The sequence below is a fragment of the Cygnus olor genome, chromosome 10, assembly GCF_009769625.2.
Source record: "Cygnus olor isolate bCygOlo1 chromosome 10, bCygOlo1.pri.v2, whole genome shotgun sequence".
In the NCBI taxonomy this organism is placed as follows: domain Eukaryota; kingdom Metazoa; phylum Chordata; class Aves; order Anseriformes; family Anatidae; genus Cygnus; species Cygnus olor.
This window is the reverse complement of record NC_049178.1, coordinates 7,590,814-7,617,926: the sequence shown is the minus strand read 5'-3', so window position 1 is coordinate 7,617,926 and position 27,113 is coordinate 7,590,814. Positions and strand designations below refer to the sequence as shown.

Genomic DNA, 27,113 nt, shown 5'->3' with positions numbered 1-27,113 from the left:
GGTTGAGTTTTTAATCTTTGTAAATCTAAATTCACTGTTCTCATCCAGGGTGTGGCATAACAGGTTTAACCAGCAAAACAAATAATTTGAAGACCATTACCATGTATTTTGCTTGCAGTCAGAACTGTTTCATCTCATCAATAAACTGATGTAAAGTAATTGCAGATATCTGCCTTAGATCTGACTATCCAAATTGATGCCTGCTGCTATGTTTATGAAGCGTACACTGTTCTCACCTGTATTTAATTTTTGCTAATAGCTCATAGAATGTCTCACAACTGTTTGTAATAATATATATATTTTTTGTTTTCCAGCAATATCCAGATTATTATGCAATTATAAAAGAGCCCATAGATCTTAAAACTATCGCACAAAGGATACAGGTACAGTAAGCTTATTAGTATATCATAGAATGCTTCTTTTTAAACAAGTCTGAACTAAAAGTGATAAAAGCTAGAGTTAAAGTGGATAGGAAAAGCAGTGCATTTTTCCCTGCTACTGAAAAATAGGAACGCTCTACTGATTCAGTGTTCTCTCCTGGCTTAATGCTGCAGAAAAAGCTGTGCTGAAGGTCTAGCATTGTAAACCATAGTGTGCTGGCACTGGGCTTGAATATCCTGGGTTCCTTGATGTTTAACGGTCTAAAGTAATTCCTTGGCAAGTACTGTTAACATAAAACATCGATGTATTGAAGCGTGGTCATGCATTATCATCACCTTGTTATGTTCTAGTGCTGTAAATAGATGTTTTGTACTGATGCATTTTTTGTCTCACTTTTCCAGCAATTTGAAATACTGTTCTGTAATTCTAGCATTTTGTGTAATAGCAAAGAATAACGCAAAGGCTAATTGAACTAGAGGATAAAGGTGAAATAACATGTTGTCAGAACCCTTCAAAATTAAGATAATCTACTGTATTAAGTGTTTTTTTTCCTATCTTTTACTTAGTGTTCGTATGATCAAGAAGAACTTAGCACTTCAGTTGTGTTTTTTATCAAAGTACCTACCTGTTTTTTATAAACATGTTCTCTTTATTCCGTAAATGTTCTCTTTATTCCTTATGAATTCCCTTTGCTTTTGACTTCATTCTCATGCTGTCTGAAGATTGTCAATAAGCAATGCTGGTTTTTCTTGTGTAGAATGGGACTTACAAAAGCATTCATGCAATGGCCAAGGATATAGATCTTCTCGCAAAGAATGCCAAAACCTACAATGAACCTGGATCACAAGTGTTCAAGGTTAGTTTCAGCTGTTAATAGTTAAATCAAAGTTCAGATTTTCCTTACTGTTTTCTGTGCTCATTTTTCATTGAACATATTTTTAGTATAAGGCCCTGAAAACTGTTTCCATTTAAAAAACAAGCAAGCAAACAATCTATTGCTGTTTTTTCCTTATTTATATTCCCCTTAGTATAATTGGAATATAAGCTATATTTTTTTTCTAGACATATATGAGTTTTTTCCAATTAAATTTTATCTCAGGACATGAGTTAATGACTTCTTTGGAGGAATGGAGTATCCCGTTACTTTTGTGATTGATGTTGAAATGGCTGAAACTACAGGTTAAAATGATAGCAGTAGTCAGCTATTATCTCTTCATGGATCTCAGGAACTGTTTGTGTTTTTCATCATAAGCTTAAAAAGCAGAGTAATGCCTTCTTTGCATAGTTCTTGAAGATCCTCTTTCCTTTATCTGTACTTTTATGACCAAATTACACCTACAATCTCAGTTAGTCAAATTGTTTTGTATCTAAATGTATAAAAAAAAAGCAAGCTCATTTTGTTTTGATTTGAATTACTCTAGCTGAAAATAACGTTCTTTGTTTTCAACTTTAAACAAAAAAATTCTTTTTGACAGGATGCAAATGCAATTAAAAAAATATTTAATATGAAAAAAGCTGAAATTGAACACAGTGAGTTGGCCAAGTCAAGTCTCCGAATCAGGTACTGGAAATAGAGTTCTCTTTATAAATTCATGAAAATCTCTGTAGATATTCCCTTAATTTCGCTGTGGCAAATATACGGGGAAATAATTGCTTGAAAACTCATTTTATTGTTATTTTAAAAGTTATAAACCACAGAATGGCTTTCAAATAGAAACTTTTTATGGAAATACTTCCGTGGTGAAATATTTCTGTGGTAAACTTGATTGTCAAAAAAAAAAAAAGTGTAATCATCTCTTTTAAGCTATGACCAACTTCTACCGTATGTGTTTTTAAGTTAGTAACGGAAAAGGAACAGTGAGGAAACAGTTTCTTTGTTTTGTTTTGATGTACAAAAAATGATGAGTGTTGTTGAACCTTGTTAGGGCTTGAAACACAAGAGCTCACAATTAGGTAGGGGCAGAAACACAGCAACAAGTCCACAGGCAACAGATATGTAGAACAAAGTCCATATTATATAAACTCTTAATTGAAAATCTGTTTCTGTCCATGAAAGAGGCACAAGACACTGAAGATCTGGACTTACAAATCAGAGGAGTAGAGTTTGGGTCTTGAACAGGCAGGTATAAAACACTGTTGATAGTTGTATTTATTTCACAGAAAGATTTTATTTGGGAAATGGTGCTTCCTGTGAAAATCCATGGTGTACAGAGAAGTGATGCAGTCATTATAGATGTTTCTAATCTGAAATGCAGTTGGATTTATTCTTGTATAGATTTTTACTTCTGAGTACCAGTCAAAAGTAAGTTTAAATATTATTTTCCAGTATGAGCTGCATCATTTATCTAGGAAATAAATCAATGTCTTGCAAGTCCTCCAAGGAGTTAGGAAACTCTTTCTAGGGTAGGCTCTGTATGTATTTGCGCTCTTTAGTAGCATGTGATACTAAAAAATAAATCCTGTTCATGTCCTGTGAAGGTTTATGTGGTATAATTGAGAACCCTAGCACTCCCTTCTTTTACTGAAGGGCAGGTTTTATTCTGTTGCTTTTTTGTGGTTGTTTTTCTTTTGTTTTATGTTTCTCCAGGAAAACGTTTAGATAGCGTTAGTCCTGAGCAATGCATTTAATACTATTATGTGTGAAAGAAATGAAAGTTATCTGCTTGATTATTACTGTTTGGTGCTTTGAGATACTCAACATATATAATGGTTTTCCTGGCTCATTCTCAGTGTTAGCGTGCTTCCCATGTTTAGGCGAATCATTGTCAGAGCCATCGTTGCCAAAAAGGGCAATATAAAAACAGAAACTTTGTTAAGGAGTAATTCTTGATGTATATTCTAACAATTTCTCTTAAAAGTATGTGTGGTGCCAGAAGATCTTGATTCTACAAACACGTAATGTACATAATGTATTTGATTGAATACATATAGGCCCAGAGGTTTTCTATATAGATTGTGGCTTTTATTTTTTCCTTACTGCATTGATGAAGCTCAGGATGTCCCAAGTGGTATTTAATTTGGAGACTTAACTGTTTTTCTTCAAAATAAAGCTATTTGCACAAAAAGGGATGACAGATAAATCACACTGATATTTGTTAGTTGAATTCCTCTCTTACACTGCCAACCCATTTCTACTTCTCAGCTCCTTTATTCTAAGTGTTCTTACATTCTCAATGGATCTACGAGGCCTGAAGTAATCTGAATGTCAGAATAATTGACAGCTCCCTTCTTTGTTTCTGTAACTTGGCAAAAAATATTTATTTGTAGTGCCTGAAACAGGCTATAATAGTACTGAACTGCTTTTGTGTGTGTGTGTGCAGTTTCTTTTGTTGCGTTTTGTTGTTGTTGTTTTTTGTTTTACACCAAAAAAATGGGTGAGAGGAAAGCGTAGTGAAAACCAAACCTTTCACCTGCTGTTCTGAAGCATTTCACTGGTTGCTCTTTTTATTGCACCATTTTTCTTTCTGCATGTGTGTTTTTTCTTTTTGCTGAATCCGCATCACAGAATCATTTATAACTTGTTAATCGTCTCAACAGGGGGTTTCTTTTACTTGTTGCTGATTTTGGTAAAACACCCCCACAAGTTCATTTAATTTATTATATTTTTCTTCTGGGTTTGTCAGTTTGTCTTTGGTGGATCAGGCTCCAGCTCCTCATAATGCTACTAACCAAAGTCCTGCAGCTATGTTGCCTCAGTGTCACAAGTAACCGCGCTCTTCCAGCGCAGAGTTCTTTGTATCCTTTGTCATATTAAATTGCTCTCTGTCGGTGCATTTAACTGTCCTCCCTTAAATAAAGTCACACAGTAAAGTTGCTTGAAAATATGCAGTGTCGACTATTGGCAAAACACCATGGATCTTTATGATTAGCTTTATGTGGATGCTAAGGAATGTTTTGCTGGCTGCTTTCACTGCTATTGTAGGCTGAGCTGTGTGTATAGCTATTAATCCTCAATCTAAATGTTACCTCCTCCTGACTTTTTATAAAAACAAAATCAGTATTAAAATGCCGGGGCCCTAAATGTATCGTAGTGTTACTTTACTTTTAGCTTTAAAACATATATTATTTTTTTAATCCATCTCTGGACCTTTTGCCTGCACTGTCAAAGTAAGTCTGTAAACAGCTGTATTCTTGCTGCATCTTTCCTTGGCTAAGGTGGGCCTCTTTTGTTCCCCTTTCCTTGGCTTGTCTCTTCTACTTTAAGGACTCCATCAAATTTGACTGCTTCCAAGCTGACAGGTCCTTCCTCACAGGGTAAAGGCAGTGTTGGTGATGAGAGAAATTCTTCTAACAAATATTATCGGTAAGTAAATTGTGGACTTGGAGGAAAAGCTGGGTTGTCATCACATGAAAATACTGATTTATTTTATTTATTTTTTTAATTTCAGTTGGGAGTGCTCTTCAATGATCAATAGTGACTTCAATACTTTTTATTTCAAATATACTTTAGTCATATTTATTAAGTGTAGTTTAAGAAGTTACTTTGCTGTAATTGCTCTTCCATGTTTGATTTTAAATTTAATGTTTCAGAACACCTGTCATTAAATACTCCTGTGTACAATTATTTCATTAGAAATGTTGTGAAGATCAATATGCTAAGCTTCATTACAAAATAAAGCAGGTGAAAAATCACATGTAAATAAACTGTAAATCTAGGAAAATAGTATTTGGAGGCTGAAAAGGAGTAAGTAGGACTAAATAATTAAGAGAAGGAAGATGGAAACCAATGAAGTCTGTAAACCAAAAGTATTGGATTTAGGATGGACTTCTGGCAGACTTACTGGGTAGGCTTGCTTACTAGAGGCATTCTGGTTTGTCCTTTCATTCATCAGTTGAGAATTTTGGTACATATCAGAAGTATTGTGTCTGCAGTCTGAGTTACTGTCTGGAAGCAGTACTACTCCTGGCAAATTCTTTATGCGTACTCTTGAAACCATGGCTGAACACTCAGCAGCAGTAAGGCTCTTTCAGGTGTTGAGCATTTGTACAGAGTTGGTGTCATTTTAAGCAGCACATCCAATTTTTTCCCAGACTTGACTGCTCCTGCAGGGCAAGACTGAGCCCACTTCTGGTGTGAAATGCTGTGTCCCAGGTTTGGGAGAAAGAGAATGATGCTGAAGAAGTCATTGTGTGACCATAGTCACTTAAAAAGGAGAGAAGATCCTTCGTGTGCAGGCACTTTGTGTGCTGAAAAACCTCAGATAGTGCTGGGGGAGAGAGAGAATTAGGTGTATACAGCTTAAAGCGTGCTATATTTCTTCATGTAGACAAATCCTTATAAAATGGGGTTAAATAACAGTGTTATTAATTGGGAGTATTAATTACACTTGTTACCCTTCCCAATTAATAATTCAAATACTCAAGCATTCAAAGTAGGACAGGATATATACAGCTTGAGCTCTAGCTTTCTGATTGCATGTCCAATTTTTCAGTTTGAAGGACCACCCCAAAGAAGGAGGCAGACTCATGGGTCATTAACAGTTTCCCTTGCTAAGCTCTCCATATTTATTTTTTTTTTGGCATAGTCACATCTGTTTTCCTGATAACGTAGGTAACCATCACAAGTTCCATTGGTTTATTTACACACTCAGGATGGCTGTTAATGGTGGTTTGATAATGAGAACCTTTTGCTATTTTTTATTTCTGAAATCTCTTTTTTTTTTTTTTTTTTCTTTTCTTTTTTTGTAGTAACAAAAGATCAGCCCAGGGGGATCGTTTATCAGCAATTACTATGGCATTGCAGTATGGATCAGAAAGTGACGAGGATGCAGCTTTGGCTGGTAGGAGCTGAAATGCTGTTTATCTGTTTATTTTCTTTAATTAATATGTTTGGAATAAGCAAAACTGTACAGCTCCTGATCTCTTCAGATATCTTTATTACAAAAATATTTTGCAGTGTTTCAAAACTCAGTTTATAATTCTGTGAAATCCAGTCCCTGTTTCCTCTGAAGTATGAATTCATAAATGTGCAGCTGCTAAGATGGGGTAGGCCAAACTGGCTTGTGTGTCTTGAATTTAGCGTGTATATTTCCGAGTATACTTGGGTGTTCCTTGCCATAAGAGATTCACAGTGCTGTGGTTGTTTGAGAGAAATCTCACGCTTGCTCATTCTGGCTTATATTCTCTTGCTGTCTTGTGCCATTGGGTCCGTCTGTACCTGTCCCTCAGGCAGATCAACACTACCTCCCAGCTTGGTGTCGTCTCCAAACTTACTGAAGGTACACTCTATCCCCTCATCTAGGTCATCAATAGCGATATTAAACAAGATAGGCCCCAGTACCGACCCCTGGGGGACAACACTTGTGACGGGATGCCAGCTGGGCTTAACTCCATTAACCACAACCTGCTGGGCACGGCCCTCCAGCCAGTTCTTTACCCAGAGAAGAGTGTACTTGTCCAGGCCGCGGGCAGACAGTTTCCCCAGGAGAATACTGTGGGAGACCATGTCAAAGGCTTTGCTGAAGTCTAGGTAGACTACATCAACAGCCCTTCCCTCATCTACCAGTCTGATCATACGGTCAAAGAAGGAGATGAGGTTGGACAAGCACAACCTGCCTTTCATGAACCCATGCTGGCTGGGCCTGATCCCCTGAATGCCATGGATGCACCGTGTGATCTCACCCAAGATGAGATAACTTCCGTGACTCCATAACTTTCCCTGGAACCGAGGTAAGGCTGACAGGCCTGTAGTTCCCTGAATCCTCCTTATGGCCCTTCTTGTAGATGGGAGTCACATCAGCAAGCCTCCAATGCTCTGGGATCTCTCCAGATAACCAGGAACACTGATAGATGGTGAAAAGCTTGCCAATCACCTCTGCCAGCTCCCTCAGCACCCTAGGGTGGAGCCCGTCTGGTCCCATGGACTTGTGACATTCCAGATGGAGGAGCAGGTCTCTAACTGTCTCTTCCTGGATCATGGGGTGATTCTCTACCTGAATCACAGGGGACGTCCATGTCAGGGCATGAAGTACCCTGAGGATAACTGATCCGACTATTAAAGACAGATGTAAAGGTGTTGAGAACTTCAGCCTTTTCCTTATCCTCAGTGATCACATTCTCTGCTGCATCAAGTAAAGGATGAAAATTGTCCTTGGTTCTTCTCTTGCTGTTAATATATTTGTAAAAGGATTTCTTGTTCTCTTTTACTGCAGTGGCCAATCTGAGTTCAAGCCAGGCTTCTGCCTTTCTAACTTCCTCCCTGCATATCTTTGCAACTTCTTTGTAGTCGCCCCAAGTAGCCTGTCCCTTCTTCCAGAGGACGTAGACTCTTTTTCTTCTCCCGGAATCTCAACAAAAGTTCCTGGTTCACCCATGCCGGTTTTCTTCCCCTCCGGCTTGCCTTACGGGACTCAGGAACAGCCTGCTTCTGTGCCTTTGAGACTTCCTTCTTGAGGAGCGCCCAGGCTTCCTGGATGCCTTTGCCCTTCAGGAGTGACTCCCAAGGGATCCCTGCAACAAGTGTCCTGAACGGGTCAAAGTCCGCCCTCCAGAAGTTCAAGATAGCAGTTTTGCTCATTACCCTTCTGACATCACCAAGGATAGAGAACTCTACAATTTCATGGTCACTCTGCCCAAGACAGTCCCCAACCTTCACATCTCCCACCCAGTCCTTCTCTGTTAGTGAAGAGCAGGTCTAGTGGGGCAGCTCCCCTGGTAGGCTCTTGTACCAGCTGTGTCAGGAAGCTGTCTTCCACACACTCTGGAAACCTCCTGGACTGATTCCACTGTGCAGAACTTCCTTTCAGAAGAACTTTCGTCTCAGAGCAGCTTTCTGAAATGTTTTTGTACATATGGTATATATTTTGTTTTGTTTGTTATTTCTGTTATGATGGGAAATGAAGCATCTTTTCAATATACATTTTGGGCCATTTATTTCATACCCAGTAATAAAATTGTATTCGCTACCATTTTCCATTGGATAGAACGTATGTTGAGTGGTGGGTTGTTTTGGGTTGTTTTTTTGGTTTGGTGTGGTGTTATTATTTTTTTTTTTTTTTTCAAACACTTTAGATCTTGCTGCAAGCAAAAGCATTTTTATTCCTGGTTAGCCTAGACTTCAGTTTTGGCTCCCTTTCTTGGCAGATGTGGGGAGCAGTTGCTTGTCTGAGTGTGATTGTTAGCTGCTGTTCTTGCAGACTTTAATTCTGTAAAAACACGTAGGTTTTTGTGTCTTTGTGATTTAAATTCTTGAAGTGACTTAACCACTTTCAGGTGTCACCTTTACCATGGACATTAATGTCATTTTCATGGGGTCTTTTTCTATGTGTCTGAGGTTTTTGCTTTGACACTGTTGAAGCGCTATCTTTATTGCGTTCATTGAAGAAGGAATTTTTTTGGCAGACCTCTGTCACACTTAAGATTTTCCATCCCTCCAACATGCTACTTGGACATCCCTATGTTTTCAGTCTCTGGATTAAAAAGTTTTTCATTTAAACTAAGCAGTTTTTTTATTAGTTGTTCCAGTATCATGTCTCTTTTCTTTCCTCCAACACTCATTAAAGCAAATGAGATCGAGGCTGCATGCATGAACATAGAGAGAACTTTCTCCGTCTTGATATAGAGAGTTAAATCCGTGAGCCTCTTCGATTGTAGCAGTTGCCTAAGCAGTGAACAATCAGTTTCCAACATGGAGTTTATCCACACAGTTTCAGAGGCTGTCATGATGTAAAGGAGATTGTAGAACATTTCCAGCTCAAATGTACTCGATATGAGCAGCTTCTGCAGCTACCTGAAGTATAAATATGTAAAGACAGGCATAAAAGGTCATTATAAATTACTTGTTTATAAGTATTTCATTTTACAAGTCTGGATGCTGCTCTTGGTTGTACTAGAATCTAGCTTCGGTTACATTTTGAGCATTCATTGTTGTCTAGGTGCTTTGGGACCTCGGGAGACATTGATTAAAGCAAATTACTTGCTGAGTAAAGACTAAGTTTCTTCCATATACATTTGTATGCTTTCCTAACTCTGTTCCTTCCCTGCCATAGCATTGAGTAAGGGTACACGTATGGTTTACTGCATATTTCTGCTGTACCTGCTAACTGTAGTTGAGGTAACAGCTGCGTGAAAAGGGAATAACTGACTGTTGCTCTGTGCTGCCAGCATGTTCCTATGGGACCTGGTGCTACTGAATGCTGAAGAATCTACGGTCTTGCATTATGTGGCTGGTTGTACAGACAAATGTGGATTTTTGTCTTCTGATCCAAATATTAACTTCTTCAGTTCTCAAGATAATGTGTTTCCTGTTAGTAGAACGTTAGCATTTTCTGAGTATGTAAGAATATATAGTGGTTGACACACATCTTTTAAAGAACATACATGTTATAATGAAAATGTTTGTAGTTGTATTCTGGTGTTATGTAAACACTTTCCTTTTAGTGCTTCTTAAATTTCCTTAGATTTCATTTTGGGGAATGTCTTGTGTCCCACTTCTTACACAAAGGAAGTACGTTTCTTGTTTAGGGTATTGAACTGCCTTTTTGCTGTCTGCCATGTCACAGAATGTTAGCATGCTTGTTTCTTGTTTTTCTCTTACATAAAAACAAGTTCTCCTTTTTCTATTCTGTTCCTTTTTGATGGAGCAGTCAGAACTGAACTGTTTGAGTAAACAATAGCAAAGACAGTATTTTGTTGCATAATCTACTTTGGAAATTTATTTTACTCGGTAGCTGCCTCTTAGCCATCAGGATTTATCTCCATGTTCAGACTGGTATGTTAGGTGTGGGGAAGAAGACAGTGTGTTGCCTTCAGTCTTTTGTTTTTCTACCTGAGTGATTCTGTCCAGCTCCTGCTTTGCAGGCTGCCATAGTAGCTGCTATGCCATTATGCGATGCTGGTTGGCGTACACGCGCCTGATAATTTTAAGCATCTCCTCTGAATTAGTAATGAACGTCTCTGTAGTGTTTGCGCATCTGCTGTGGTCTGCTTGTGTTTTAGCTTGCATCTAACTTGTCTGGTACACTTGTGTAGATCTGCAGTGTCAGACTGCAGAGGAAAAATGATAGTACTATGTTGATATGCAGTCAGAATGTCCTCTGGCTTTGTCATCATTTCAATACATCTTTACTGAAATTGGGTAGAAAATTTGAAACATTGCCAGCCTCTATTGAGCAATAATGAAAATGCCAGCTGGAAACTTGGCTTGAGTGTTAGAGAACTGTCTTTTGTGTAACTGAATTATCCAGCATGTCACCTGCCAAGCTTTCCCCTAAATTGGGATTCGTAAGAGAGCAAACAAGGATGAATAAATAGCTGTGTATGCAAAAACACATAGATTTTATTATTATGCCTGTCTGCAAGGTACAAATTATGCCAACTGTATTACGGTGGAGTAGAAGGGTTGGCCATTTATTGCTTCCCATCCTATATTTCTGTTGCCAGTGTTTTTTCATTCTGTCTGTGTTTCTGTTGCTCAGTAATGTTTCTCCTAATTTCATCTGCAGTAAATGTTACTTCATTATAGTAGCTCTTTTGTTCGTCCTGATCCTGAAGCATAATACATGCTTCATACAGACAATAGGAAAAGTCTGCTGTGAACATCTTATAAAGTATTTATTGATTTTATGCTAGTTACATAATAATTCTAAAATGTTTATTTCTCCTTCGCTTTCTGCTTATTAAAGGTGAGTTCTAGTGTCAGACTTGCCTGTTAAGGTTCAGATTTTTTTTACTTGAGCCGGGATTATTATGCAATTACTATATTATGGGATTATTATGTAAAGGATTACAGAAGTTCTGAAGTAATCTTTTTTGATATATATTCAAAAATTCATTGTTATTTCAGCCATTTTCCCTAACAGACTAAAGACCTTTGAAAATTCTAGACATGGTTTTTCAGTTCATATTCTTGTAGTATGCTCCAGTCAGATAGCAGAATCACAGTAGTTCAGTGTATAAATGTGTTTGGTACAAATATTAGTAGTAATGGTTTGACTGGTAAATAAGGGCATAGCTGTTTTTGTAGGTAGTGTGGTTGAATAGTTCTGTTAACTATGAACACTTCCGCATGCTTCTATATGTAGGGTGTATTACCAGTGACTGAACTGAAGGCTCATCTGATAAGAGAACTTGCTATCTAGGTAAAGTGTGTTGTTTGTTTGTTTTTGTTTTTCCCATCAGCTTGGGGCTGTGAGGTGTAGCCATTTGTGAAGTCCTTTTCTGGGTTGTGAATCTGACTACTGGAGAGCGGCTGAACACCCTCAACTGAGGGTCTGCATTTTGTTCTGGTTTACTTCTCTATTTGAAAAGTCATTAAAAAAATCCACTCTGACTTGTCCTGCTGAGAGTTTCTCATTTTTCCTTTCTCTCTGTGCAGCTGCTGCTCGTTATGAAGAAGGAGAATCTGAAGCTGAGAGCATTACTTCCTTCATGGACACTTCTAATCCTCTTTATCAGCTTTATGATACAGTTAGAAGTTGCCGAAATAATCAGGGCCAGCTCATATCTGAACCCTTTTTCCAGTTGCCCTCTAAGAAAAAGTATCCTGATTATTACCAGCAAATTAAAACACCTATTTCATTGCAGCAGATCAGGTAAGAAAACAGAATGCAAACTACCTCTGGTGCGATACTATTCAAAGGCTCCTTTCATTTCCAGCATCCTTAATTGTGGTCAAGTTGCTGACCTCTCATGTAGTGATACCATTTTTCCTCTGTGCTTTGTTGCTGCTTGTTTTGTGTCAGTCTGCATCAGTCTTCTAATCATCTTTTATCAATGGCTGCCATCCATGGGTTTATTTTCCACAGTGTTTCATTAGGAATGTGCCCGGGTAGTTGCCATATCAATAATTCTGAAGGCCAGGTGCACAGCAGATGTGAAAGCTTCTGCAGAACACTCCGTTATGCCCTTCCCTTTACCCTGATGGCATGGTTACCTCTTACTGCCATGTTTCTTAAATGAATAGTCTTCAGCAGCGCGAACTGTGGAAAGGTGTTTGCAATTATGTTCCTTTTGTTTAGGTCACAGTCTAATTGTAGAGAATAATTATTTTCATTCATGATGTAGCTAGTCTGGAGTAAAGTGCTAATGCAGCACACTGTTCATAAATCTGTGAGCCATGAAAGATTCCTCAGTTGCCAGAGCGCAGCTGTGGGATAAAAACCTGTGTAAAAAGAATAGTGAGCTTATCTCAGGCCGCTAAAGCCCAGGGTAAACTAATATATTCACCATGTTAGCTCCATCGTATGTCAAGGTGCCAAGTGCATTAACAGGTCTTCATGGCCCTGAATAGCTTCAGGTGGCCCTGGCTTCCTTCCCAGGGACCTGGGAGCCCCATTTCAGGCCCTGCCTGAGCTACATGGTAGGAGTGCTGGTCTCCAGCCCACCACAGCCATGCCCCTGCCTGGCCGTGGACCCCCACTGATACCCCCTGCACTGACCCAGACCTGACCTGTGGGCTGACTTCCTAGCGTTGCCTTGGGCCTCTGTGGATGCGTTCAAGCACTGCCTGCCCAATGTCTGCTGACTGTGTCTGATCCTGCCCTGCAAGCTTGGCTTCCTGGCCTCACCTCGCACCTGCCTCATCGCCAAAAGTTGGCCGGATGGTCTGGATCTGGGTCAAACCTGAGTGCTCGTAGCTGGCAAGGCCCCTGCCCTGCTGGCCATGTTAATGTGCTTGGATCCCCTTCCCACAGGGAAGAGCCAGCCATTGGTGCTTTAAAGCACGTCTTGTATCCTCATGTATAAAGTTACGCTAAAACATCTTCCTTTAGAATAGACTGCATTACAGCCATAGGAAATGGTGTTGAAAACCAGGTCTGCAGGAGAGGTGTGACAGTGTTTGGTAAAGCAATAGTCCTTCTTCAGTGGGTCCTCACACTGCTAGTGTGTTTAGAGTAGATAGTTCTGTAAATTATAGTTATACCGTAATACAATGTGCTGGATTTGGAATACTTTTTTAATAAGCAGTGTCTTTGTTAAACTGGAAAGTAATAAAACCTTTCTTACCTGTCTGATGTGTTGGGGAGCAAGTACAGAGATACAATATTGGTTAGCTGTCCATCAGTGGCTTTAAAGCATTTTTTTCTTATGTCTTAGTACAACAGTTGGCTTCGCAAAGGAATCATCTTTTCTTGAATGAAGCACAAAACACATCTGTTGGAAAAAAGATGAAATTGAGAACATCACTGGCAGTTTTCAGGGAGCTTTTTGTCTGAATGTACTGAAGGGTATTTGTTGGGAGAAACCTTGTTTTGAAAATGTACTTGGTATCAGGAGAAATAATTTGCCATAGGGAGGCAGCTGTTACTCTACTTTCCTTACAGAGTAGGCAGGGTGCACCTGGCTGTTTGAGCAAAAATGACGCTCAGATGTATATACAGAACTTTTTTTAAAAAATGGCATTTCTCATTGCCTGAGAGCTTAGAAAACAAAAAAGTACAGACAGTCTTCTTAGAAATAGCGTTTTTAATTCCTAAGATAAAGTATGGTATTTATAATAGTCTACATTGTTTTAGCAAATTCTGAAATTCAATTATTGTTTAAATTGCCACATAATCTTCTCGTACTATGCTTAAGAAGCCTTGAAGTCATGCATATGTGTATTTAATTAATATGCTTTAGGGAAAACTGAAGCAATCGTGGTTTTACTGATATTTCAACTATGTCTTTAGGTATTCAAAATAACCACTCCATAGGGGTGGAGAGGTAGGATTTTTTGGCTTGGGGTGGAGGGAGGCACTTGTTTGTGTGTTTGGAGATGCACATTCAAGGAGCACATCTGTTCATAGACAGGGGACAGAGAAGTTAATTGTCTTAGCAAAAAACTGAAGGTGTTAGATCATACAGCCTGGCATTCCAGTCTCATACCATTTTCTGCATTAGCATCTGGATACTTAGGCTATATACTGTCAGAGTGGACTGTGAAAAGGGGGCCAAGTATTCCCTTTTCCCTCTTTCCCCTATCCCGGTCTGCTGTCACTATAAATTTTGCAGCTAATCCTGTATTTCAGGAGTCTGTGTTTGTTAAATGCAGGAAAATCCTTACTCGATGATTTATGATAATTGCAGGGAGAGTATCACAGGTGTGGGTGTGTTTTGTTTGCTTGTTTTAATGAGATGCAGATTATAACAGTCCCAACCTCTTGAGCGCTTTGAGCACTAAGAGCCTCATTGACTTGAGCTGAGTGCTGATCCCAGGCCACTTCTGGATGCAGGAGGTAATCCTGTTGATGGCTTGAGTTTCCTGCTAGTTTCTTCCTGCCATGCTCTTCACAGAAGTACAGAATAGTTGGGGTTGGAAGGGAGACCATCCCCTCCAGCCACCTCATCAAGCAGGATCACTCAGAGCAGCTTGCCCTGGACTGTTCCCAGTTGGCTTTGGAGCATTTTCCCTGATGGAGACTTCTCAACCAACCTGGGTGACCAGTGCTAGTGTTTGACCACCCTCACAGTTGTTTTGTTGCTGTTTTTTTTTTGTTGTTGTTGTTATTTGTTTTTAAAAAGTTTTGGTTTTTTTCTTGTGTTCAGATAGAATTTCCTGTGTTTCAGTCTGTGCTTCTTGTCCTGTCAGTGGGCACTGCTGAGATGAGTTTGGCTCCTTCTTCTTTGTTCCCTCCCATTGGGTGTTTATCCACACTGATAAGACACCCCCCAAACCGACTCAAGGACAACAAACCAGAGAGCTGCAGAGCAAGGATATCCCCTTTAAAAATGATGCTATGAAGGCTGTGATTTTTAGGGGGTGGTAGAAGTGCATGGTATGGAGGATATTTTGCAAACTTAGCGTGGCTAAAAGTCTCTAATTCAACAGCTGGAGGAATAGTCAGGAAGCAACGCAGGAACACAGAACATGCTGTTAGATGGTACACAAGTGCTGGATCCTGGCATGCTTACAAGAACTGTGATACTCATTAAATTTTATAGTGTTAGCAAATATGATCCTGAAGGCAAGTGAATCAGCCTTTTCTCCACCAGGGAATTCCCTGGCAGCTGTCCTCTCCTGATCTGCATGTGAGAGGTGTGTGTGTGTGTGTGTGCGTGCAGGGGCACTGCAAGCATCGCCTTTATTGGCATGCCCCAGTGTCTTCTGCTCTAGGAAGCTGGGGACCTTAGCTGGTTTTTTTTTAAAAAAAAAAAAAAAAAAAAAAGTGTGGATCTAGCATAAAGCACACTTGGTTTTGTGTGACATCCACTTCTTGAGCATTTTTGTAATGTGCTTTTCTTATGAACGTTCATTCAGTTGTACGTGATGTGGGAATTTAAACTTTACATTTCACTGAACTGGAGTGGGTTGAGATTCTCTCTAAACTGGAATTAGTGTTGGCTTTTGTTACCTCAAGATTAATTATTTGAGTTGAATTTATAATAAAAATGATCATCTAGTGAATAGAACTTAACTTGAAAGAGTAGAGACTGCTATCTGGGTTAGTCTGAATGTTTATATAAATAACAGCTTAAGCCTATTACAAGTTAAGATCTTAACCTAAGCGTTACTTTTTCTTTTTTTTTTCCCCAAAGATTTTATTATTACATTGGCTTTTGGAAAAATAAAATGTCACTGTTACGGTTTGCTTAATTTATAAATGTGCCAACTGGGAAAATGTTAGTTTTGGCCTTGCTTTGCAAAATAAACTGATGTTTATAAAATTCTTCTGTTACAAGACTGACAACTATTAGAGAGCCTCCAAAGGAGGACCACAAAGATGGTGAAGGATCTGGAGGGCAACACGCATAGGTAGCAGCTGAGGGCCCGTGGTTTGTTCAGCCCAGAGCAGGGCAGGCTGAGGGGAGGCCTCATGGCGGCCTGCAGCTCCCTCATGAGGGGAGTGGAGGGGCAGGCGCTGAGCTCTGCTCTCTGGGGACAGCAACAGGACCCGAGGGAACGGCATGGAGCTGGGACAGGCGAGGGTCAGGATGGGTGTTAGGGAAAGGTTCTACACCCAGAGGTGGTCGGGCCCTGGGACAGGCTCCCCAGGGCAGTGGGCACGGCACCGAGCTGCCAGAGTTCAAGGAGTGTTCAGACAGCGCTCTCAGCCATCGGGTCTGATTTTTGGTGGTCCTGTGTGGAGCCAGGAGCTGGACTCAATGACCTAGTGGCTCCCTTCCAATGCAGGATATTCTATGATTCTTTGATAATACTCTAAATTGAGAAGAGGCGTGATACTTGAGTTCTGCTGTGTTTGAGTATAATTAACTTCTCTGAATAGCCTTAATTAATCACCGCGTTGTTCACTGACAGCAAGTGTGTTGAGGAGGATCACAAGGTAGGAGGTTATTTGCAGGCTGTAGCAGGATTACTTTTGCACCTCTGGATTTTTCACTCTTCATATTTGTGGTTAGAAGTTGTCTGTCTTTCAAAACCATGTGGGCTAAGTCTTGATTATACTTTTGTGCTCAGGCCTTTGATGAATTCAACTGTGAATGTAGGTTGTTCGCTTAAAATCAGATGGACTGCACCTCGTGTATCTAGTTGTGGGTAAGCACGCAGTAATAGAAGCAAGATTTTATTTGATGGTAAGGTAATCTGGATGACAGCTCAGCCTTTTGTAAGAGTCTTTCTTCTTCCTCTTGTCTTCTGACTCTGGGTTAAGATTTAATGGAGTGAGAATTAAGCTGCTTTTCTTCACTCGTGACCTACTGTCAGGGTCTTCACTTCTCCATCAGCTTAAAAATTCTGCTTCTATAGAGTCATGAGGAGGAAGAGAATTAATTTTCATAGTATGGTATAAGACTAATGGCAACTTCATATGTTTCTCTGCATTGTGGTGCTTGAGGATTAGGCTGCAGTACCGCAACATGCATATGTCACTGCCTAAATGCACACATGAAGCTAGTGTAAGATACTGAGGCATGCGGAGTAAGTGGTACATTTTAGATGCTCCATGTGATAGTGGTGTTCTGGAGTCTGCATAAGCAATCCAAGATTTAGTAGTGTCAAGTGGCTTGGGATCTGCTGATAGGAAGAATCACGAATGTCTTTTACCATATCATGAAAACACACGGGACCAATTTAGAATACCCTTTGCATAAAAAGAAAGTTGTTGTAGGCAGGATATATTCCGTAGGAGACATTACTACTTTGTTCTGCCTGCAGCTTGCTTTGAATGTGTTTCACTTCAAAGGATGTGGCAAACTTCTCCTTTCCTCAGTTTGATAAAACTGGCACCTAAACATACTGAATTTGGTTGAGCAGGACCAGGTTATGTTACTAATAAGTAAATCAGGTTTACCATGTCATGCCAATAGTGTTCCTTCATAGATTTGGAACTTGGATGCAATAAAGATATAGAGCTGTATATTGGCTTTAATATCTCATGAGGATTGTAGTTCATGTTCTTAATCAGTGTAATCCTAGACCTTTGGTGATTCTTGTTTCTTCTTTTTTTTTTTTTTTAACGCTGACATTAATGCAGTTTTAAGTTGCATACAGAACAACTCCAAATAAAGAGGAGTAGTACAAAGTGATTGTGAGGAGGTGCAATTTGATTTGGAAAAACAGTACTTCAATTGAGATACAGCCTTCTAGGTGTCTCTCTCAGAAAGCTGAACTTACACCCCATGCGACAGCGATCAAAATGCAAACTTGCAATTCTGTAATTTTAATTTCTTAAATTAATGGTGAGATTAGTTGTTTTTTGTTTTTTTTTACAGTTCTCGTTCTTTCTGCCATCTAATCTCTTAAAACTTATTTTAGTTCTCTGGTAGAAGGCAAACATGCTAGAATCGCACATGAATATATTTACAAACTGCATGCTGCTAATATTTAAGCAAAATTTGAGCAAAGAGTTGAAAGGTAGGAGCATTGCTTGCAGACTTGTATGCTTTCAGGGGGATGAACTGCAGAGCAGATTTTGAGAGGACTTTATCATAGCTCTGATTATGATTGCTGAAGCATGATTCTTTCTCCTCTAATAGTTGTCGTTAACAGTAAAAAGCGTTGAGGCATTTTAGAGATTTGTCTTCAGTATTTAATAGTCAAATCTAAGGCAGTTGTGGTAGGTTTCATGTCATTAGATCCCTAGTTAGAGCCTAAGTCTGCAAATTTATCAGTATGAGAGGTCACTTTGTCTGAGAAAGATCACCTGGAAATAAATGATGTGGGTGCCATCTATATCCAAAGGCAGAGAGAATCTGTTGGTCAGTATTTCTCTCCAGTGCTTCTTATGAATTGATTTCTGCACAGGACTTGCTTTTTTTTGATTTTTTTTCTTTTTTTTTTTTTTTTTTAATATTCTTCATTTCGTAAGTAGTATAGATGACTTGGAAACTTTTTTCTAAGGTGTAGAATTGCACGCATTTAGTCGTTATTTTTGTTTTCCATTAATCCTTTGAAAGTTTGAATCTGTTTTATGAATATCTATAATAGCATCTATAAACAGGGAAATTGCTGGTTGTTTACGCACTTATTTACCCTGTGTGCCTTGACAGATTAGAATGTTCTTAAATCATTCAGTTTCGAAAAACTAAAAACAGCCAAAGTTTTTAACAAATTTGGTTTTATTGATCAGGATTTCTGGTGCAAACTTTCTTTTAAGCCTTTCTATTCCATGTTTTCTCAAGTTCTTAATGATGCTTTATCTTTTGCAATATCAACAAGAGCTTGTGTGCTGAAGTCCTGTAATGGCTTGTCAACATTTTGTTGGACTCCAAGAACTCATTCGTACATTTCACTTCATAGATTTTGCTTTCTGTACCAGCCACCATTCAGATTAGCTGGAAAAAATGCAGTGTGGCCTCTAATATTTGTTACCAGATGATGGCAAGAGCATGGATTGGACTCTGTATTTACATCTTGAGTATTTAGGAGCATATACGTCACAAGCTAGTGGTCTTGTGGGAAAAACAGTCCTGACTGTAATGTGTAGCAACTAATAATTTTCTCCACATCTTACATCTAGGATATTTCTCCAAAGTTTTTTCTCATAGACATTGAGGGAACTCAGGTTCTTTAGATATGAGAGAAATGGCAATTACTACAGACATGTGCTGCTGGCATCGAGGAAACATGCAGTTAGTTGGATGTTTCCTGCAAGAAAATTCTGTAGATCTGGAAATACACCTGCACTTCTCAGTAGTTTTTATAACAGTAAAACAGTGTAATATTGCTGCAGTAACACCTTGCAATTGTAACATCAGAAGAATATAATGTGTTCTCCTACCTAACTAGAGCTCTCTGGATATTGGATTTCTCATAAAAATGAAGGTGTTAAAGAACTGTTTTGTGGTGTGTAGCTCATGTGGAGTAACTGATTTGTTTGTTTATTTTGCAGAATGAAACTGAAGAACCATGAGTATGAAACCTTAGATCAGCTGGAGGCTGATCTGAACTTAATGTTTGAAAATGCCAAGCGCTACAATGTCCCCAATTCTGCCATCTATAAGAGAGTACTGAAAATGCAGCAAGTTATGCAGGTATCTGGAATAGAACAATCAAAAGGATGTAACTTCTTATGTGAATTTATTTCCCTAATGAATAATTTTCCAAAACAATTTTGAACTAGACTCATATTTGCAGTAGTATTTTTTTGGTTGTGATTAGCTTGCTGATAGTATCTTGTGGGTTCTATCATGTCGTGCAATGGTTAAAAAGTAGTCTGAAAATTGCTTCCAGAAGTAGTTGATATCAGATGCTTAAGAGGTGAAGTATGGGAATGAAGACCATCATTGGGTGATTTTTCTCTGGTACACCTGCTGCCTTGTGTGCTTTCTCTTGGTCACTCTAATTCCTTACCACGACTATTTTAAGTTGGGAGAAAATTGAAAAAGTGCTGATTTTTTTTTTTGTTTGTTTTTGTTAAGGGTTTACAGTTAAATACAATTAAGGGTTTACAGTTAAATACAGGTAGTTGGTAGTTAAATACTGTGGCTAAGACAGTTTAAATTTCATGAAGTGTTGAATTCAGATTGTTCACTCAACAGTTTTTCTAGCAGATGAAAAGGATTATACCACTATTTTATATTGGCAAACTTGCATTAAATAAATCACTGGAAATATTTTGATGGTGCATCTGCATGTGTCCTTACACATGTAAAACCCATAGCTGCATCTTATTTTGTGTATCTGATCTGTTCTGGAGTTTAATGTTGTTCTGAAAATGTCCAGCAGTGAGTTCGGCTTCAGGGATTTGTCCTTTCTTCAGGCAAAGAAGAAGGAGCTTGCTAGGAGAGATGACATTGAGGATGGGGACAGTATGATTTCTTCTGCTACATCTGATGCTGGAAGTTCAAAAAGGAAAAGGTATGTACTTCTGTAGTTTTCTGCAGACCTTCACATTACTACTTTCTTCTGGTGGACGAAAACCTGGACATGAGCCAGCAGTGTGTGCTTGCAGCCCAGGCAGTCAACTGTGCCCTGGGCTGCATGAAAAGAGGAGTAGCCGGCAGGGCGAGGGAGGTGATTGTGCCCCTCTGCTCTGCCCATGTGAGGTCCTACTTGGAGTCCCGCGTCCTGGTCTGGAGCCCCCAGCACGAGAGGGATGTGGGGCTGTTAGAGCGGATCTAGAGGAGGGCCACAAAGTTGATCAGAGGGCTGGAGCACCTCTCCTATGAAGAAAGGCTGAGAGAGCTGGGGCTGTTCAGCCTGGAGAAGAGAAGGCTCTGGGGTGACCTCACTGCAGACTTTCAGTGCTTAAAGGGTGCTTATAAAAAAGGTGGGGAGCAACTTTTTGATTGGGCAGATAATGACAAGACAAGGGAGAATGGTGTTAAACTAAAAGAGGGGAGATTTAGATTAGATGTTAAGAGGAAATTCTTCACTCAAAGAAAGGGTGGTGAGGCACTGGCACAGGTTGCCCAGAGAAGCTGCGAATGCCCCATCCCTGGGGGTGTTCAAGACCAGGTTGGATGAGACCCTGGGCAGCCTGATCTAGTGGCCTGTGTCGGGGGGGGGCATTGGAACTGAGTGATCCTTAAGGTCCCTTCCAACCCAACCCACTGTATGATTCTATGATAAGTTATAACTGCCTTCAAGACCAGGTTAGGTGAGGCCCTGAGCAACCTGATCTAGTGGGTGATGTCCCAGCCTATGGCAAGGGGGTTGAAACTAGATGGTGCTTGAGGTCTCTCCCAACCCAGGTCATTCTATGATTCTATCAGTAAGTGGTTTGTAGAGATTGCAATGTGAGAGATGGCTCAAAAGTGCTTTGTTGAGACTGCATTTCTAGTGCGCCACAATATCTGAGCTTAATATTAACTTAAGCTTTCTTCTCCCTCATCAGGTTTGCTTGTAGATCATGTAGTGTATGTACAGGGATCTGTGTGCATTTTTTTCCTCCTGACAAGCTGCTTCCCGGTTATGCTGTCAGATTTCTTGATACAGTCTTTATAGCTACACTGTAAAGTTTGTGGTGATAGCATATATGTGACCATTTTCTATTTAGGTTTTGCAGTATTGGTAAGCTTTATCAGCTTGTAACTTTGAGTGTGGTTGACAGATATTTAAGCAATTCAGACCACCTTCCTACTACATTCCTGATACCCTTGTTTTTCTTGTGTCTGGTACAACAAATGTTTCTCAAGTCTCTGATACTCTTATGTTCAGCAGATGTGGTCATGAAGGCAGTGGTTGAGGGTACTTCCGTGTTTGACTTACTTCTTGACTTCCTGGATTCAGATGCTCAATCATGACCAATCTCTTCTCCTTGCAGCTGGAAAGTGCTTAGAGCTCCTTTTGACTTTGTACCTTTAAAAATAGTCATTTGTTTTGTCTGGTAGAAAACTTAAATGCCAAAAAAATGGTATCTTAAAGTTGGTTTTCTGTTTACTTAGCAGAGTAATGCTTGTGATGCTGTCATTATTTGCAAGTTTGTTTTGAAAGCCAGTATGGACTATGTATGTTTCTAGTTAGAGTATCTTAACTTCTTATGTGTGTTTAGAAAGTTGTTGTTGTGTTTTTTTTTGTTTTTTTTTTTTTTAATGGCAGAGAATAATGTCGTTTTGATATTAGTATTGCAAGTGGGGCGAAGAGCCACTAACCTTTATTCTCTTCCTTTTTCTTCTTCCTCTACTTAACCTAACAGCAAAAAGAATATGCGAAAACAACGAATGAAGATCTTATACAATGCAGTTCTGGAAGCTCGAGAATCAGGCACAGGCAGACGGCTCTGTGATCTGTTTATGGTTAAGCCATCCAAAAAGGACTATCCAGATTATTATAAAATTATCTTAGAGCCAATGGATTTGAAAATGATTGAACACAACATCCGCAACGATAAATATGTAGGGGAAGAAGCAATGATTGAAGATATGAAGCTCATGTTCCGAAATGCAAGGCATTATAATGAGGAAGGCTCCCAGGTACTGTTTTGTTCTGCAGTCACACTTACCTCTCTCCGTTTTTTGCAGATGTATGATTTATATTTGGATTTTTAACTGTTACTCCCAGTATTTATGGTAGTTGTTTATTGAATTTAAATAGAAATGTAACTTCTTCTTTCTGCTGGTACTTTAGAATATGGTCGTATAAACATGAAAAGCAATATATTCCCATGTAATAGTATATTATTTAACTGTGAAGGTTTGACTTATTTCCTGTTAGCTAGCTTTCTTTCTTCACTTCAAAAAATGTCAGCTGAGTATTTCTTTCCTAGTATGTTCAAAAAAAAAATCTGGTTATTAAATTTTCATTATTTATCACATGAAGGTATTTGCACTGTGAAGGGTCACCAGAACATGTTCTGGAGCTCAGAACCACTGAGAAGGGATGTCTTCCTTAATTGGAAGGAAATCAACTTTGTTATCATGGAAGTGGAGAATGTGGAAGATCAGACTAGAAGAATGGACTTGTTTAGTGTAGCATAAGTAGTCTGAAATGAATATGCTTTTTGCTTACGAATATTTTGTGAACCTCATGAAGTTCAACAAGGCCAAGGGCAAGGTCCTGCACCTGGGGCAGGGCAATCCCAAGCACAACTACAGGCTGAGCAGAGAATGGATCGAGAGCAGCTCTGAGGAGAAGGACCTGGGGGTGCTGGTTGATGAGAAGCTCAACGTGAGCCAGCAATGTGCGCTTGCAGCCCAGAAAGCCAGCCCTATCCTGGGCTGCACCAAAAGCAGTGTGGGCAGCAGGGAGAGGGAGGGGATTGTGCTCCTCTGTGCTGCTCTCGTGAGACCCCACCTGGAGCCTGTGCTCAGCTCTGGCCCCCAGCATAAGGACATGTGCATACTAGACCAAGTCCAGAGGCAACCACGAAGATGAACAAGGGGCTGGAGCACCTCTCCTGTGGATACAGGCTGAGGGAGCTGGGGCTGTTCAGCCTGGAGAAGAGATGGCTCCAGGGAGACCTTCCAGTGCCTAAAGGGGGCTACAGGAAAGCTGGGGAGGGACTCTTTGTCAGGGGTGTAGCGACAGGAGAAGGGTAATGGCTTTAAACTGAAAGAGGGGAGATTTAAATTAGATATAAGGAAGGAGCTCTTCACTCAGAGGGCGGTGAGGCTCTGGCCCAGGCTGCCCAGAGAAGCTGTGGCTACCCCATCCCAGGCCGTGCCCAAGGCAAGGTTGGATGGGGTTTTTGACAGCCTGGGCTGGTGGGAGGTGTCCCTGCCCATGGCAGGGGGTTGGAGTCAGATGGGCTTTAAGGTCCCTTCCAACCCAAACCATTCTCTGATTCTGTGATTCTGTTGTAGGGAACACTAAAAAGAGGGTTAAAAGGTGCTGTATTCATAAGCAGAAAGGGCACAGATGGCCATGACATGCTTGGAAACTAAAATTGTGTCTCTCGGTCAGCAAGCTTGATGTTGTGGAACAGAGGAGTGGTAAGAAACCTCCAGTTACTTTTAATGAGGAACTTGATCAGCTAATGTACAGGACTTCGTGGTCTGGTTTCCTGCAGTTGGATTTGAAGACCTAGTAGGATCATTCTAGTCCTTTCTACCTTGATGGACTTACTCTGGTTTGAGAGATCGTTGCTGAGCAGAATGATTTGATGTGGAAGTTGATAAGACAACTGAGTCTTCCTGTTTTCTGGTCTTTGTAGAAAAGTAGTTAGATGAATTATCCAAGATTTATGTTTCACTGATTTGTATTTACCAGTTCTGCTTGGCTCCATGTGTGTTGAAGGTGTATATTTGAGAATTAGTACGTTCTTTTTAATTGAGTAGTTGGTTTTGCCTTCAAGATCTTCAAAATAACATCTAGATGTTTTGAGGAGACTAGTTCTAAACTTGTCATTAAGGTCTGTATTTGACCAAATCTCAACCCCCTGAGACAATAGGAATTGTTGCCATAAAGTTAACCACCTTATACGAGAGTGTGTCAGGAAGGGACTTCATACTGTCTGAGGAAAACACAGTAGTAAACCTTGTGTGTTTTTATTTATTTATTTATCACTTGACTAATTGATAGGTATACAACGATGCCCATATGCTGGAAAAGATCCTTAAAGAAAAAAGGAAAGAACTGGGACCCCTGCCTGAAGATGATGATGTTGCATCCCCTAAACTAAAGCTAAGTAAGGCAGCCTTGTAAATTGCCATGTTTCAGCTGAACACTTACCAAATCCAACAACACAAACTTAAGAGACTCATCCTTTCAAAATGGAAGTTATGTCCTGCGTATTTACACTGTCATGCGAAGTAGAATTTTGTGTTCAAAATTACAATGACACCAGTGGTGTTTATATGTGCATGTTATAAACTGAGGTGATGCATATGGCATTGTCTAAGAAAAGCAACTTAGAATGAAGAAGGAAAACTTCAGAACTGTTGGAATGATCTGACATTTAGGCGTGTGGTGTTACCCAAACGTTAGATGCTGCACTGTGTGCTCAGTAACACTTCAGTAAAGTGTGGGATTGCTTACAAGGAAGATGCTTCTCACACTGAGTAAAGCTCTTAGTTTCCCTGCTCAGATACCTGGAATTTCCACAGAATGATGAAGGAAATAGGAGGTTTTACTGGAATATTATTGAAAGCCATGAAAAACACAGAAGCAGAGTTTGCAACAATCTCCATTCTTAGAGCTGTTGCCCTTAAACTACATTTGCTACAACTCAAACCTTATGCTTTATTAATACCTGTTCAGAACGTAGTAAACTGAAAAGATTAAAACTGCACAGAAAGTGTTACAGCAAATAACTGCACACAGTCCTTTTGAGGCATTGTTGAAAATAGAAATGCGCAGCTCTTTGGTGCAGTGCAGGTGGTAGAGAATTCAGAGGCAGATACTATGCTGTAGCAGAGACCCTGAATAAATCAAAAAAAAAAAAAAGAAAAAAACTCATCTGACTGATAACCTTATGAGAGGGATTATTTTACATTTTACCTCTAGTAATCCTCTCTGATTTGGCATAAACTGGATTTTTAATGGATGCACAAAAAAATGCACGTAGAGGTATTAAGACCAGATTGAATTTAGAGGGAGTTACTAATACTGTTAGGAAAAGATAATGTTTTCCATGCTGAAGTCTGAAGAGACCTTTGCCTGCTGGACCACAAAGGAGTGTGTGATTCAGTGCTTGCCAAAAATAACATTAAAAAAAAAAAAAAGTCATGCAAATATGAGAAATAAAAAGGGAAGCTGCAACTTGGATTGGGCTCAGTGTTTTTGAGTTCTCTGCTCATACCATAAAATGCTTCTTCAGTACGTGACTCTCCAATGGAATGGGATGGACAAAGAAAGTGTTCAAGGTCTGTTTTTGTAATGTTTTTTCTTCTTTTGTCTGCTTAGGTAGAAAAAGTGGCATTTCTCCTAAGAAGTCGAAATATATGACTCCAATGCAGCAGAAATTGAATGAAGTTTATGAAGCAGTTAAGAATTACACGGATAAACGAGGCAGGCGACTGAGCGCCATCTTCTTGAGGCTGCCATCTAGGTCTGAGCTTCCTGACTATTACGTAACCATTAAAAAGCCAGTTGACATGGAAAAGATCAGAAGTCATATGATGGCCAATAAGTACCAGGATATTGATTCCATGGTAGAAGACTTTGTAATGATGTTCAATAACGCTTGCACCTACAATGAACCAGAATCTTTGATTTATAAAGATGCCCTGGTCTTACATAAAGTTTTGCTTGAAACTCGGAGAGAGATAGAAGGAGATGAGGATTCTCATGTGCCCAATGTCACTTTGTTAATTCAGGAACTTATCCATAACCTTTTTGTATCTGTTATGAGCCACCAGGATGATGAGGGCAGATGCTACAGTGATTCCTTAGCTGAAATTCCTGCTGTTGATCCCAACTTCCCAAATAAACCTCCTCTGACTTTTGATATTATCCGAAAAAATGTTGAAAGTAATCGCTATAGAAGACTGGACTTGTTCCAGGAGAATATGTTTGAGGTACTGGAGAGGGCAAGAAGGATGAACAGGTGAGCAAAGCCGTGTTTTTCAGATATCTGTTGTCTCACAGCATGTTCTGCATGTTAAATTTAGACAAGCACAGAAGTATTTTAAAGTGTTTGCTTTCCTTGGTGTGGTTGTTCAGAAAATTTTGCTCAATCTGCTCAATCATGTCTTCAGTAGAATGTAAGCTTTCATTTATAGACAAAGAAAGGCTTAGGCTTCTTAAATGGGATAGTTTTGATGTTTATCTTCCAAAGGCATACCTCATGAAAACCAGGTTTGTGCTAACTTATAAATTGAAAAAACAAAGAGGAAGAGCTCTTCTTCAATTGCTTGACTAGCAGGTCACTCTTCTAGAGCAATCATAGTTGCGTGAGTTGTAACATTGTGCGAAAGCTATGAGCACTTAAAACTTCTTGCAGTGTCTATCTTGAATTAGGAAAGTCAGTATTGTTAATATTACTATTATTACTTAAGTTCTCAGAAGTAATCATTGGAAGTGAACAGACTGT

General features: G+C 39.6%; 1 protein-coding gene across 15 annotated transcripts in view; it reads left to right on the top strand.

Annotated features, from left to right (window-relative positions):
- PBRM1 (polybromo 1) overlaps positions 1-27,113 on the top strand; it is a 64,175-nt gene that overhangs the window by 8,460 nt on the left and 28,602 nt on the right. For 11 of the 15 annotated variants that reach the window (XM_040569253.1, XM_040569254.1, XM_040569251.1 and 8 more), the window contains 11 exons: positions 315-383; positions 1,139-1,237; positions 1,857-1,942; positions 4,586-4,684; positions 6,070-6,161; positions 11,696-11,912; positions 19,590-19,731; positions 20,460-20,557; positions 22,338-22,614; positions 24,662-24,767; positions 25,985-26,627. In XM_040569253.1, the coding sequence (XP_040425187.1) occupies positions 315-383; positions 1,139-1,237; positions 1,857-1,942; positions 4,586-4,684; positions 6,070-6,161; positions 11,696-11,912; positions 19,590-19,731; positions 20,460-20,557; positions 22,338-22,614; positions 24,662-24,767; positions 25,985-26,627 (1,928 nt within the window). The remainder of the gene's footprint in view (positions 1-314; positions 384-1,138; positions 1,238-1,856; positions 1,943-4,585; positions 4,685-6,069; positions 6,162-11,695; positions 11,913-19,589; positions 19,732-20,459; positions 20,558-22,337; positions 22,615-24,661; positions 24,768-25,984; positions 26,628-27,113) is intronic. The other 4 variants (XM_040569258.1, XM_040569257.1, XM_040569265.1 and 1 more) reach the window with 1 other exon arrangement.